This window comes from Choloepus didactylus, chromosome 4, assembly GCF_015220235.1.
Source record: "Choloepus didactylus isolate mChoDid1 chromosome 4, mChoDid1.pri, whole genome shotgun sequence".
Lineage (NCBI taxonomy): Eukaryota > Metazoa > Chordata > Mammalia > Pilosa > Megalonychidae > Choloepus > Choloepus didactylus.
In genome coordinates this window covers 14476163-14492079 of record NC_051310.1, presented here as the reverse complement: position 1 = coordinate 14492079, position 15917 = coordinate 14476163, and the positions used below count along the sequence as shown (strand labels likewise).

Below are 15917 nucleotides of genomic sequence, written 5' to 3'. Positions count from 1 at the left end.
GCTCTGCAGGTAGCCTGTGTTAGCTCTACTGAGCCATTCAATGATTTGTCACATAAACACATACAATGATGGTGATGTTGATGACGATGACAATCACTGCAACAATGGAAATTTTAAGTTGGGAAAAACATACCTTATTAACAGATCACCTGTTTTTATTTGTATCTTCTTTTCAGTCCTTGTTCATATGCTGACATCAGTTTTTCATAGATAAAAAGTTTTCATGGCAGGTTTTTAAATGAGGCTGATTTATCATATGCCATTTAGTTGACTCCTGGGCTTCCAGCCCCTGTCGTGAGAAGCTAGATGCTGAGAGAATTCAGAGGAGTTATAATATTAATCAAAGCAAAACGTGAGAAGGTAAATATGCTACCAAAACAAGACACCACAAATTAAGACCAAAGAGACATGAAGTATGAGACCTGGTGAGGGTTGTGTTTTTATCTAGTTTGGTCCCTTTATTTTACAGTTGGAGAAACAATGTTTCAGAGAGAGAATGTAACTTATCAAAGGACACAAGGTGATTCACCTTAGTGGGAGAATCAAGAACAGAACCTGGGTCTCCAAAGTCCTGATCTACTGTTTTTCCTTAATGACACCTGATTTATTATATTATTATTATTAAAAATAATAATAAGCTAACATTTATTAATAGGTACTGTGTTGCCAACAATACTGTGTGTATCGGAAGTGTCTCATCATTCATTATTGCATTTAATCCTCACAATAACCTTTTATTGTTCCCATTTTACAGATAGAGATGCTGAGGATTAGAAAGGTTAAGTAAACTTTCAGAGTCACATACCTAGTGAGTGGCAAAGCAAACTCAGAACTGTCTCATAATAAAGTTCATGCTTTAAACTATCTGTGTGTGTGTACACACTGCCTCCCAATCCAGTAGCATAAAGCTTCTTCCTGCTCTTAAGACCAAGAAGAAAGAGAAAACTTTGCAGGATCTGCAAAAATTATTTTAGGGTATGCTGCCTGTGGACCCACATCCTCTCTGGTAAAATTCTTGGTTTTCTCCTGCATAGGCCTTCTCTGTTTTAATAAGAGTAGGTACTTGTAAGTCCTACCCGTGCTCAGGGCCTAGAACATAGCAGGCAGTCATTGGATGAGAGTGAATAAATGAATGGGATGGTTGGATGAGTTACAGTGTTTTATCTCATTCAGTTAAAAAAGGGGGGATGGTAGACTCGTGTACTTAGGGAAATGGATCCTCAATCCATTCCAACTTTGATTTTAAGATTCTATGTTCTGCTCACATTCTAAGAAGAAAAGATGACTTTAATTTTGTTTAGCATCACTGAATTGAGGATTGAAAGGGAATTTAAAGACCATCTTCTTGTGTATTCTAAAATGTAGCTTTGAAAGTATGCTCTGTTAATGGAATCTACCGACATAAAGAAACATTGGTTTGAGGATATTTGGATTAAATGGTTGTTATTTGATGCATTAGAGATTCAGTAATGTACATTTAGTTCAGATTTCTGAACAGAAATTCAAAGGATACTCTACAATTAGAAGAAGCTCCTCTTCTGAATATTTTTTCTACCAAATTTTACAAACTGAAATTTTAATTGGGTTGTTCCACATTATAAACAAGGATTGAGGTGGTTGCCTTGTTTCATTGTCTTTGCCTATTGTGTTTGCTTTGAAGTAACTTAGATATTTGTACTTGATTTTCCCTTTTTTTCTCTTCCCCAGGGTCTGTGTCTTTGTCTTGACTTCCAGTTTGATACCGTGGTTAAAGACCGACCCATAATATTGAGCAAGCTTTTACTCTTGCATTTTCTTAAGCAAGATATTCCTGCTTTGAGCTGGGAGTTCTTTGTCAATAGATTTGAGACACTTTCCTTGGAAGCTCAGCTACATTTGGATTGCAACAAAGAATTCCCTTTTCCTACAAGTGAGTAAAACTAAGAAGTTGCTTTAAATAGTCACAGTTCCTTTTCTTGTATTTGCTAAATAAACAGACACCCTGTATGTATATTGCTTTCCCATTATGCAGTATCTTAGTTTGCCAGAGCTTCTGTGACAGATACCGCATGCTGGGTTGTCTTAAACAACAAGACTGTGTTGGCTCACGGTTTGGAGGCTAGAAGTCCAGAATCAGGATGTCGGCAAGGCCATGCCTGCTCCCAAAGTTGGTGGCATTCTGGCACTGGCAGTTTTCCGTCACATGGAGATATCCTTGGTCTCCTCCTGTGGCTCTCTCTGACTGCATCCAAAATTCTCTTTATAAGACCTCCAAGAACACAGATTAAGACCCTCCCTGGTGAATTGTATATGTGAATTATAGTGTTTTTTCAAGGATTTGTGCAGCTAGCTCTCATATGTTCAGAAGACAGAGCAATTAGATGATGGATGATAGGGAGGGAGGGAAAGAAATAGTGGTGTGACAGCATGTTCAAGTTGGTGGAGTAGGGTATCAGGGGAGGGGGGTCAGGGTATGCTGGAGTTCTGTGTATGGGGTTTGTATTGTTTTTGCAACTGTTCCTGTAACTTTGAATTTATTTAAAAAAAAAAAAATTCTCTGGGGAAAAAAAAAAAGACCCTCCCTGGTTCAATTTGGCCACACCTTAACTAATCTTCTAAAGGTCCCATTTACAAATGGATTTACAACTGCAAAAATGTGGATTAAGATTAAGAGCATTTTTTTTTGTGTGTGGAGTACATGAATCAGTCCCCAACATGGAGGATATCTTTGCTTCATGTTCATGAAAAAGTTTATTAAGTATCTACTATAATAATCCATGGATTTAACTATATTCTGACATCAAAATTAGAATTCTTATTTCCTTGAGCACCTATGATAAACATTCATGACTGTATGTGTCTAAAATACTGTTCAATCATCATGTTTAGGATGTTGTCCTTGAGCAATTTTATGAGATACATCTGCACCTTGCAAACCCAATCTTGCTTGCTTCTTGGTCAGTTACCCGCAGCTCTAAATAGATGGGGAAAATATTTTAGTCACTAAACTATGTCTCCAGGCATAACAAAATTAGATACTTTAGTCTTATGGTTTAAAAAGAAAAGTGATACGCAGCAGTCATGACGAGCAATAGCCATGATTTTTTATGACTCACCAGAGAGGGAGATGCATGACTCAGGTTTCCACGAAAGACCTGTTTTAATATTAAAAATATACAGAGATGGGCTGTTTCAAACTAGCTGTATTGCATAGCCAGTTAAGGAAAATTGTAACTTCTTTAATTCCTTCTGCAAAGCTATCACTGCTGTAAGGACCAATGTTGCTAATCTCAGTGACGCCGCATTGTGGAAGATTAAGAGGGCTCGTTTCGCAAGGAACCGCCAGAAGAGCGTGCGGTCGCTGAGGGACAGCGTGAAAGGGCCCGTGGAATCAAAGAGGGCGCTTTCCCTCCCTGAAACCCTGACCTCCAAAATCCGTTGAGTATCTTCCTCCGTCCTTCCCTTCACTCTGTTTATTGTCTTCCTGAGGCTGCCTTGTCTCGTTGAATGTTCACAGAGAGTAGTGTATTTAGCAAACTGAGCTCTTTTAGCAGGCTTGGCTTTCAGATTCCTTAGGGTTATAAACCTGATGGGTGGCTTTTTTCCAAGCAGTAGACGGTTTTTGAACATAGAAGGCAGCGCACTCATTGACATTTGGCATCAAAGTTAGAAGACACATTTGCTCCTAAGTCCAAGAAAATGAAGTTTTCCATCACCAACCTTGTAACCCAAGAGCTTCTTGAATAAGACTTTTGCCATGGGACCCATGATAGCTTAGGAGGAATAGTTGAAATTTAGAATACATTTTCTTTTCATACATGATAGAAGCAACCAGACAATCCCTAGACAAACCAGTAATAATGGTTGCTTTTGAAAAAGAAAAATCAGGCCGAGGAGAAGGTGAATTCCTGACCAACTTCACCTGATAAATTGTAACTAAAAAGTTTTCACCACCAATTAAAAAAAAGAGACTGTACATACTTGTTTTCTAAAGGTCTTTCTTTATACTGCATTTTTAAAGCAAACAAAATTCTCCTCAAATTAGCAAATGAATAGGTAAACTCTAATAATTAGCAATGGCTCATGAATGATAAATAATTAAAACTTTATAAATAAATCATATTACCTAGTGAGTATATTTAAATATATTAGTAACCTGTGAGTTATTAAATGATTTAATCTTTAAATAACTGCTGTGAGTTTAATAAAATAACATCATAAAACATATATCTTATCCTGTCAGAAGCTGAAACATTTACTTTTTTGTTGATATTTAGTAGCCTTATGTAACATAATCATTTTAATCATAAATACGGTTTGATTTGATTTATTATGTTTTCTCTATTTTATGACAAAATATGAAAATGTGGTGTTTTGAACTTTGGAAGAGTCAGTCCTTTAAACATTCAATAGTCCAGTTTTTCAGGGAGCAAAGATAATTAAAGGTGGTTATTTAAGAATAACCTGCAGTTTCTAGGCCCCAGGTGAAATTGCATCAGATCCTAGAAAGCAATGCCTAGATTAAATAAATTACAATTTTTACCTGAATTTCCCGACCATTTTATAACCTAACTGATCACTTTGGGATACGCAGTTTATTTATTGTTATTTTCTTGTTAATTGATTCACATGTCAATTTGAAGGTTAAGAATTGAAGTAAAATCCAAGGATGTTCTTGAGGTTCAAACAAAACTACAAAATTTCAGTGATATAAAAATCTTTTAATTACAAATAGGAAAACTAAACTTACCCCTACTACCCAATGCAGTTAGCACTGAGTATATTTTCTAGACTCAAGTTGTCTTTAATGCTTATTTAAATAGAGTTGTTGTTGATTTTTAAGCTGTGAGGTTGACCAGGCATGAGCAGTCTGCTCCAGCTCTCGGTGGAACCCCCGAACAGACACCAGGTGGGTACTTCTGACGTTGAAGGGCTGTGTGCAAGTATCTATCACAGATGGCAAGGTAAAGAATGAGGTGTCTCTAACTGGACCAGAGTGATGTACTTAGGTTTTGCACGCTCCAAAGGGTCTCACCCCCGATGTTCAAGTATTTGATCCCCTGACCTAGCAATTCTTTCAATTTCAATATTGGCAGATGACTTTTGGCCCAGTTAACTTTTGGTCCAGTAAGAAGCATCATGTTACCCAATTGTACACCTTTCCCCAGAGAACCAGTATGACTGGAACTATATATAGTACTTATATTTGTATGTGTGTTTACACATATAAATATGTATGTTCATATATATCTGCTCTATGAAAAATATACATTTCATTTACATTTTAAAAGGTTATATATTTGAACCACTGTCATCCACTCATCCCCTTAGCCATTCCTAATTCTTTGCAACTATACATCATTTCTGTTTCTCAGAGAGAGCAGGATTTCCATTATGGAAAGGCCATAGGATCATATTCAGCATGGTCCAGTGTAATAATCATTTGATGTTTCATGATATATTTAAATTTATCATGAAGTATCCTCAGGGTAAAAGGGACACTGGCAAGTAAGGAAACATTCAAGACCATGTGTATTTGTTATAAAAAGGAAGCCAGAAAGATGGAGTTAGGGATGGAGAGGAGAAGAGAGAGAGCCCCAAAGATCATGAATAAATGCAGATAGCAGATGTTGATCAAAGTGTATTTTCTTCTTTAAAATTAACAAGAGAAAAAGAATAAAAAACACTTGGCAGGGTCCCTCTACCTTGTTTTACCCATCACTCATGGCTCTACTGTATTAGATTAAGAAAAAAAAATAAAAATAAGAACTTCTATTGTTGAACTTCATTAGAAATGTGAAATCCATCCAGTTCCCCTCTAGTTAGGCCCCTTTGAGATTATTTGTATGCAATTTCATAAATTATCTTTAATTTACCTCATTTTGTCTTTTTGTCTTAAGGTTTACTTGAAAAGCTATTATTTTATTATTATCCATTTTAACAATCCAACCAAAAGAGTGCTCTCACATCTTTTTGGAAAACATGTATATTCATTTCTGAAGTTAAGAAAAGCCTTCAAGCATCTAATTATACCCCAAAGATGACAAGCTGGAAAGGAGGCAGATAACATTAAGTTAAACATGAAGCTAAAACTTCTGGAAAGATAATTTACATGGCACCCAGATGAACAAAGCTTGCTTACATTTGGAAACAGCTGGACCAGCTTATAAAGCAATTTCAAGCTGGTTTTCCATTTTTACATTATTTATTGGACATTGAATGTTTAAACTTGGAAGAAAGACATACCAGGATAATCATATGATTGTGTGGGATGGTTTAAAATAGTAATTAAATGGAAACTGAATAACTTAATGACACTTAATAATCATACTTTTGTTTGGTGCACATAATGAGCTCTTCTGTGTAAGACCTCTTATTGATTAGGACTGAAATAAAGCAGATGCCCCTTAATTATGCAGCATGACTTAAAATTTTAATTGCTCTTTAGGCTGAAGTTTTTGGCATTGGATTTGCAATTTATAACTCTCTGATCTTAGTTGTTGCACATCACCCACAGCAAATCTTGCAACAGAAATATATTTCTATAGAAAATATACTTTGCAAAGCTAGTAAAGAGCTGTTTTCTTTGATTTTATGAATCAAATAAAAGGCCTTTTTAGTTAATTGAATAAAAGGCCTATAAATAAAATTCATAGGATGTTACAGCCGAAACATTAACAATATGTTGGTATTCTAGTTTCACAGAAGAGGAAACTGAGGTTCCTGGAAAGGAACAAGTTTCATAAGCTTGTTGGTAATTAATCTGGGTCTCAACTCAGATGTCCTGATTCCTCCTGAAGGCACATATGGTAAATGCTAGGAGGAGCTCAGCACCTTCATTTAATCCTAATTGATAAGATATAAAACCTTTTCACCTGCTAATCTGAAATTTGTATTATAATTATACAAATTATAATTATAATTAGATATAAGGTATATTTTCACTGATGCTTTAGGAATGAGGACTCCTTTGTCTTTGGACATCCAGAACACTTATTGAAGATTAATTGAGTATAATGCAGCCATTATGGTGTGTTATATCAGCATAACATGGAACAAATGTTATCAACCCCATGTGAACACAGGGAGCTTAATGATATCTTGTTCCTTAACACATGGGGTGTGTAATTAAACAATAGTAGGTATAATAATGATAATACTCCATATATGTATAATACCTCTTTACCTACAGAAAGTGTTTACATGCAGTGCATCTCATTTCAATTTTCACAATTCTGGGTATATTTAAAGTATTTTTTTCACTTCATATGCAGAGGCAAAAACTGCGGTGCTGAGGGATTAAGTAATTCTGCCTAGGTGACTTGCTTTTGGTTATCTATAATTGAATAGTTAGGGACAGGACTGATACTTGAGTCTGGAAAGCTGGACCTGCTTTCTTTCCACTATGGCTATCTTTTAATAAATTGTTGCCTGGGTATTCCTTCCCTGGTGGACATGAGGATGCCAGTGGGTTATGGAGATGACCTGGGCATTCTGACCTGTTACTATGTGGAATAAGCCCATGAGAGTCCAGACCGAAGGACCTTCCCATTTAGGACACCTGAATTGGTCCAGAGCCACCCCAGTCCCTGATGGAGCTTGGAGACTCCCAGTGCTTCTCCAGTCTGCAGAGAAATCTTGAGATTCCTTGGTCTGAATTTCTGTCCTCAACAGTAGGTGCCCAGTGTTAGTTAGCACTTGTAAAACACTCTCATATTAGCCTTTCCTGCCCCAACCTAGAATTCCCAATCACTTCTCTTTGAACTTTCTTTTTCTTTTTCATTTTTACAGATGGTTTACAATTCACTGAATTTTTTTTTATTGTTGTAACATATATACAACACAAAATTTCCCATTTTAACTACTTTCAAGCATACAACTCAGTGGTATTAATTGCACTCACAGTATTGTACTACCATTGCCACCATCCATTATCAAAACTACTTTTTCATCATCCTAAACAAAAACTCCGTACCCATTAAGCAATAACTTTCTATCTACCACCTTCCACCTTTGGGCCCCTGGTAACCTGTAATCTACTTTCTGTTTCTATTAATTTGCATATTCTAGATATTTTATATAGGGAATCATACAATATTTGTCCTTTTACAGTTTACTTCTTCATTAACCTTAAGATGCCTACCAATCACTAAGATCCAATACCTCAAAGGATACATTTGCTTTTATAGGAATGCTCTGGTCTGAAATTATTATTTGGAAAAATGATAATTTTTATTCAACAAACGTTTATTGTGTCCCTGCTGGGCTAGAAAAGATGAAGAATAAAAAGATGCATCAGAAAACATAACCCTCTCGGCATGCTATAGTCAAGTAAGGGAGATAAGGTTGGAATATAAGTAAACGCTCATTTAAAGTAAAAATGATAGTCTCACAGGATGGTTTACATCAAATGCAAGGGGAAGAGAGCTTTCTACCCGCTGGAGGCATCAGGGAAGGTCCTGTGGACAGGTGGATTTTCAGCCGGCCTTGACTGGTAGATATCAACATATGGTGCTCGCACAGCAGATAGGAAGAGGCAAAGGCAGGGATGGGCAGCATATGTGATATGGAGTTAGTCATGGGCCCCAGTCTGCAGTCCTTCTGTGGCTGTGTGCACATCCGCACATAACAGAACTGCTATGAACAAGTTTTAAGTTGAGTGAATAAGCTAGGGAGATGGCAGGGCAGGGAAACTAGATCTACTTTCATAATGGAACTGCATTTATAGTGTTTGATATTTGGCTTCTCTAGACCAAATGCAGAGTAAGCTTGTAGAAGGAGTCATTGCCTCCTCTACAAAATTGTCGTTTGTTGGTGGGTCAGTGAGTCCACGTATATAGACTAATGTTCCGTATTTCCCTAGCCACTTCTCTGCTATTTTGAAACTTTATCTGTTTTTCTCTTATGTAGAAGACAAAGTCTGAAATATTTATTTGAATTCAGTTAAATTAGACATTTATTAATAATAAGCTTCTACTATATATCAGACTCTGCCCCATATTCTGCAAGGGATATAGATATGGGTAAGACATAGCCCCTACCTTCACGGAGCCTATGTACTTGTAGGGAAAATAAAGCAAATGAATAAATGGAAAGTTCTGTCTTGCTTTATGGTTATTTGCCACATGAGAGTTAGGAAGTGCTAAAGGAATTCTTTCTTCCTTCTCTGTCTCCCTCCCATCCTCCCTTCTTATCTGCCTTCAGAAATTCACAGCCTCCAGGGACCCCATCCAACTGCTGAGAGGAGGGTGGGCACATTCAGGAAGAAGTTTCTGGGGACCAGATCCATAGGATAACACTGGTGTGGGGGGAGGGAGTTGGAGGACCACCGTGCAAGGTGAAGGGAACATCATGAGCAAAACACAAAGGTGAAAAAAATGGTGGTTGCATCCAGAGATCCATGAGTAGTCCAGCTGGTAAGAATGTTGAGTATCTGGGGCGAAGAATGTTGCATATTTGCAGTGGAGAAATAGGAGATAAGTCTGGAAAAGCAGATCCTGATCCTGCCTGGTTTCAAATCATCTAAATGCATAAAATTGTATTATGCTTTGGAGTTCAATCAGTTGTGTAACTATGTGAAGAGTTTGTGATGGACCTGGATAAAGTTATGGATGGACTATTTCTGCCTCCATAATTATAAAAATACTTATATTTTTCTTTCTAGAAATAATAAAATTATACTTCTTCACATGTTAAATCTCTATTGTTGAGACAGAAATAGATATTTTATAGACTAGAATTCAGAGCTAAGTGTTTTAATTTTCACATCTTAGAGGAAATATTGTAGGCATGTAGGTATAAAATGGAAATTTCATACCATTTATAGATAACTAAAACATTAATATTGTCTTTATGAATTATAAAGGAAATTTCAGCTCTCTGCAGCTCTTTTTTTTTAGGCATTTGATTAAGGTAACTTTTCTTTGTGAGAAATGTACCAGTTACAAGTTTAATCTGTTTTAAAGAAAGACAAATATACTTGCAAAGCCACCACTGGAGGGGTAAACTTACTGGAAGGCAAAGGGACTTTTTTTTTTTTTCCGCTTTATGTGAAAGATTCCATTAAGTGGTAATTTTTTTTTTTTAGTACTTTTAATGATTTGTTATAGATCACTCACCACTGACCATTCAGGGAAAGCAAAGCAAGAGAAGCAAAATGAAAGTTACGGCACTGAAGGTCATTGAAGATGAGTCTAATCTGAGACTAGGGCATTTATGAAATCTAATATGAGAATAGGACATTATGAAATGATACTTAGTCAATAGGAAACCTTTCCTTGAAGAGAAAAGTTAAGGTTACACATTTACTTGTAATGGGAAGAGGAGTTCTGAAATATTTCAGATGAAGTCTGATGGTTTATTTTCTAGACTTGAACTTGGATGGAATGAAATGGGAGGCTGGCCTCCTAGCGGTGCGTTGTCTGAAACTCCCTTTTTTGTTTGTATTTAGGCCCCTAGATTCTTGGAGCTATAAAACAGGGGTGCAACTCCCTCTTAACCTCTTCCCAGTTCCAGCTTTAACTCTGGGACTTTGGAATCAAGTCCATTGGACTTGGAGGAAGCTGGGCAGGACTGAAGGTTTATATGCCCTCTTAAATCTTGCCGGCTACGGCTCAGACAATTGAGGAACAAAGCTACATTTTAACAACCACCACTTGCTGCTACAATGGCATTAAACTCTGAGGGGAACCTAAATTCCCACACTTGCGACATTCTTGGTCCAAACTTGTTCAAAACAATGACTTCCTTCTAATGATAAAGTACTACTCTGAAAGAAAAAAAAATCAAGGTTAATTACTTTTCAATGCTGAAAAAATAGTTCTCTGAACTTTTTCTATTTTCCCCAAACATTTAATTATAATAGACAGTGATGCTTCACATTTCTGGCATCTTGGTGAAAAAGGGTATTCCACATAAATTGATTTTTTTTCTGGTGACTGATGCATGCCTAATAATAATAATATTAACAATTTATTGATTACTCTCTGCATGTGAAACACTGTAATAAACAAATCCTTAGATTTTAGTTTAACAAATTTTGGTTAAAAAAATTGTCTGAAGTACATTGCACATATTCATTCTTTCTTGAACAGGCTCTATGAGACAGAAAATGTTATTAATATCCCAGGGTCTTATGAAGTATGTCAGAAGGCTTTCCCCATGTTAGAAGCTCTTAGACTAAGTTGGTTCTGCTGCCTCTTTGCTTATTGTCAGCCATTTCATCTCAGTATATCACTTTTGAACAGACCTATATCCTTCTGACCATCTAGGGGAACCAGACAACCAAGCTTGTCACTATACTTGCATTCCTAAACTAGTAAATTCTGAGTTTGAGATTACCTTCATGCTACTGCTCCAGAGAAAAGGGTATGGGCTTGAGACAGCTAATTTCTTGTTTCCAAAAATGTTTCTTATATCTTAACTTCTCTTGGTAGTGTCCTGGAAGATTGAGATTTTGCCAAATTAATTGAGGAGTTAATGGATATAAATTAGTACCTAGCTCTTTGGCTCATCCTTTGTGCCATATTTATAATGGATGTAACCAAGGTTTGGTTTATAATGGTTTGTAAGCAACGTTTGTTCTCATTCCCTAGAACGTTTCTTCTCGGGATGAGAGATGAGGTTGATGTCTGGTGGTCAAACTCATCAGGCAAAAACTTTGTTTTCACTTTAGAAGTTCTGATGTTTGTCCAAAGAATACAAAGGGTCTATTTTGAATTAGCCCCCAAACATAAATATAGAACAGCAAATCTCACTCTTCCTTTGCCCCTAAAAGTCCTAAACCCAAACCAGATCAAAAAGGGCTGGAAAATTTCTGACTTTGAAAAATAGCAGAGAAAATCAATGTCAGGGAGTGCTTAGATACAATTATTTATTAGATTAAGGGGAAGCCAAGTGCTAAGGTATTTTTTTTCTTTCCATGTGAATTTTCAGCTCACCTTCATGTGGTGTTTTTCTTTGTTTTTAAATGTTCATCTTCTTTCTTTCTGTCCTTTCCTTTGTATGTTTCTCATTACATACAGCAGGGCTTATAATTTGCTATTTATAATTTTGACTGTATCTTTCAAAGAGTACACACTACTAATATATCTTTCTTAGCATTTGGAAAAGAAAACTTTTTCTTGTACCAGCTGACCTATGACCATACTTGAATTGAGATGATAATTTAAACAAAATAACCCAATGAATGGTTTTATGCTCAGTGGATTTTAGAATATTATTATTGTTACTGATATTCTTATGTGCTTATTTTACAAAGCTGGAAGGGAAACTTCTCTTTCATTATCACTGAGGAGAAAGCTTTGCCAAGATTTTAAAAATTGCTAAATGCAGAGTTTATTTAGGTGTTTGTCTTGCTGTATGAGGATAACATTCCTGCATAGTGCCTTGTTTTTATCGCCCCTCCCTTATGACTCCTGAATTATTTGATTGTTGATGAACACAGTAACTTAAACCCTTAGATTAATGCTTTGTTTAATAAGTCAAATTGTGTCCAAGTTTCTTGTCTAGAACAGAAACTAAATACTTAGTGGGAGCAGAAAGAATGCTGCTTTTTCAATATCTAAGTGAGATTTCAGTGTACACTCACCTGTGGGGGAGTCACCCACTGACGATGTTTTCTTGTACTGACAGGACAACAGTCTCCTGAGAATGACAACACCATCAAGGACCTGCTCCCAGAGGATGCTGGGATTGACCACCAGACCGTTCATCAGTTGATTACCGTGCTCATGAAGTTCATGGCCAAGGACGAGAGCAGCGCCGAGTCAGACATCAGCAGTGCTAAGGCCTTCAACACGGTCAAGCGGCACTTGTACGTCTTACTTGGCTATGACCAGCAGGAAGGTTGCTTCATGATTGCACCCCAAAAAATGCGCCTGTCAACTTGCTTTAATGCATTCATTGCAGGAATTGCCCAAGTAAGTGTAATAGCAGCTCTCTGAGGTCACACCATTAGATTTTTACTAGAAGCAAGCCATTGCATTCCATTCAGCCAATATTTGTTGAGTGTAAAAGTCCATAAAAGTGATGTAGTTTTAGGCAGGGGTATGAGGAGGGGAATTTTATAAAGAGTAAGACTCAGCAGCCTGGGATCATGAAAGCAGTGTGGGATTTTCTGTTTGTGTGCGTGTATTTTTCTTTCCTTTCTTGGCTTCAAGAGGAGAGAGTTGAGTTAATCATACAGCTTCATGTCATACTGTCATCACTGGTTCATGGAAGTCTTTTCTCATGTTTGTCTGCTGCATCTAAATGCTGTATCAGATGCCATTGCATACATCTACCACACTTTACCTATTGATTCCCCACACTGATGGATGCTCATATTGCCTCCACTTCCTCACTACTCCAAACAACTCAGTAACTAACATCCTTGTACATGCATCTATCGACCAATGTAAGAATTCCTTTGGAATATGAATCCAGGATCATGGAGTCTCTGAATGCCTAATTTGACCAGTGCTACAAATTGCTTTCCAGAATGGTGATACAAGTCTGCAAAGGGTGTAGGATTTGGGGTTAGAAAGACTGGATGTGAATTTCAGTTCCACAACTTATTAGCTATTATAGCTTTAAGTATCTGCTTGCTTGCTTATTGGTAAGGTAAGAGTTTTTGAGAGATTAGAGACAACATATTGCAAAGCACCTTAATCAGTGCATATCTTATGACAGGAACTCAAAAGATGGTAACCATTATTATCAATTGACTGAAATAGATTGTAATATAAGGTAAATAGATAAGTAAAGTATTAGCAGTATGCATAGAGTTGTCTCTAGCTGGTGCTGATAACTAGGTGGATCACCACTGAAACTCAGATGTCTATGATAAAGGGAGCATACATCATTTCACATACAAAACCCAAGGATAGGCTTTAACTTCGGGTCCATTAACTGTGTTTCATTTGCCCAAATTAGTAAAAGAAGTGGGGAAAGATTGCTAATCAGCCTGTGCATATTGGGTGTACCTGGGACAGGGGTTCCTACTTTATTTATTTGTGTTTCCATTTCTTTTTTCCAAACATTTTCAAATTTTCAAACATTTACGAAAGTAGAAAGACTAGTGCAGTTACTCTCCATGTGTTCATTGCTCAGACTTAATGTTTATTAAGATTTTGCCACATTTGTGTCAGTCTGTAACTCTTCCTTCCCTCCCCTCTCTTTCTCTCTAGCTCTCCCAAAATTATTTTAAAGCAAACCCCAGATCTCATGTTATTTTACTCCTACATCTTCAATGTGCCTCACTAAGAGTATCATTTTCTTATATAACCATAATGCCATGGTTTCTCCTAACTGTACTAGCAGTGATTCCTAGATGTGGGTGTGTACGTGACCATATGGACGCACTGAGTCCATGGCCCTCACTTCCCTGACTGCCTCCACAATGTCTCTTTTGCAGTCAGCTTAGTGATTTTCTAATCCTATTTTCGTTTTTGATGCTTTTTATCTGAAATTCTTCTGAAAAGAATAACTTTCCCTTATTAACTAGCACTATCTGATTACACTGAAGAATAGTATTTTAGTTTGCTAATGCTGCAGAATGCTAAACACCAGAGATGGATAGGCTTTTATAAAACGGGGGTTTATTTGGCTATACAGTTACAGTCTTAAGGCCATAAAGTGTCCAAGGTAACACATCAGTAATCAGGTACCTTCACTGGAGGATGGCAAATGGTGTCCGGAAAACCTCTGTTAGCTGGGAAGGCACGTGGCTGGCGTCTGCTCCAAAGTTCTGGTTTCAAAATGGCTTTCTCCCAGGACATTCCTCTCTAGCAAGCTTGCTCTTCTTCAAAACATCACTCACAGCTGCACTCCGTTCAGTCTCTTTGAGTCAGCATGTTTTATATGGCTCCACTGATCAAGGCCCACCCTGAATGGGTGGGGTCACACCTCCATAGGAGTATCCCACCAAAGTCACCACCCACAGCTGGGTGGGGCACATTCCAAGCAAATCTAACCAGCACCAAAACGTCTGTTCCACAAGACCACAAAGATAATGGCATTTGGGGGACACAATACATTCAAACCGGCACATTCCACCCCCTGGACCCCAAAATGACATTATCTTTCCAAATACAAAATACATTCATTTCATCACAATATCACAAAAACTTAAACCATTTCAGTAACAAAAGTTAAGTACAAAATCCCATCAAAATCAAATATAGGCATGGTCAGTCCTAAGGCATACTTTTCCTTTAACTTGGATCTGTGGACTTAGAACAAGTTATATGCTTCCAATATACAAAGGAGGGACATTCATAGGATAAACATTTCCATTGCCATAAGGAGAAAGAACAAGGAAAACAGGGTTAACAGGACCAAAACAGTTCCTAAAACCCGCAGGACAAACTCCATTAGATTTCAAAGTCTGAGAGTCATTAACAGAAAAATGTTGCATCCTTGGGGCTTGAGACAGCGGGAGCCTAACCCTTCCTAAGGGCCTTTTCGGCAGCCCTTTCCTCTCCAAACGCTTAGGTGAGTGCTCCAACATACCCACAAATTGGGGAGACCACCTTCTCGGCCCCACCCTCCTCAAACATCAGGGCAGCTCCCGGATTCCCTTCCATCTCCGGGGCACACGCTCAACCCCTTCCGAACAGTGTGGTGGCAGCCAGGCTCTCCCCAATTCCCTGGGAATGTGCTCCACCCTCTTTGGGACCTCGGGTGGCAAAACTCTTCCAGAGCATCGAGGTGGAAAGCCCGCCCTCGACCTCCAGGGCAAACTCACCCTTTCCATGCATGTGGGCTGCTCCGCTCTCCCAGCCCGAGACCTCCTGACTCCAGACCTCAACCTCCATGGCTCTGTCTCTGAAGAGATTTTTCCTTTAATTTGTTCCTTGTCTGTCTCCTCCAGTCCAGACCGGCAATGGCTCCGTCTATAAAGATCTCGCAAAAATTCTGTTGGCTTTGCATGAAGCACGCAGGGGTCAAAGCCATCA

At 37.8% G+C, this 15917-nt stretch overlaps 1 protein-coding gene across 10 annotated transcripts in view; it reads left to right on the top strand.

Moving 5' to 3' along the window:
* UNC79 (unc-79 homolog, NALCN channel complex subunit) overlaps positions 1 to 15917 on the top strand; it is a 348180-nt gene that overhangs the window by 199774 nt on the left and 132489 nt on the right. For 8 of the 10 annotated variants that reach the window (XM_037832001.1, XM_037832000.1, XM_037832003.1 and 5 more), the window contains exons 25-28: positions 1708 to 1909; positions 3237 to 3416; positions 4823 to 4888; positions 12613 to 12899. In XM_037832001.1, coding sequence (XP_037687929.1) covers positions 1708 to 1909; positions 3237 to 3416; positions 4823 to 4888; positions 12613 to 12899 — 735 coding nt within the window. The remainder of the gene's footprint in view (positions 1 to 1707; positions 1910 to 3236; positions 3417 to 4822; positions 4889 to 12612; positions 12900 to 15917) is intronic. The other 2 variants (XM_037832008.1, XM_037832002.1) reach the window with 1 other exon arrangement.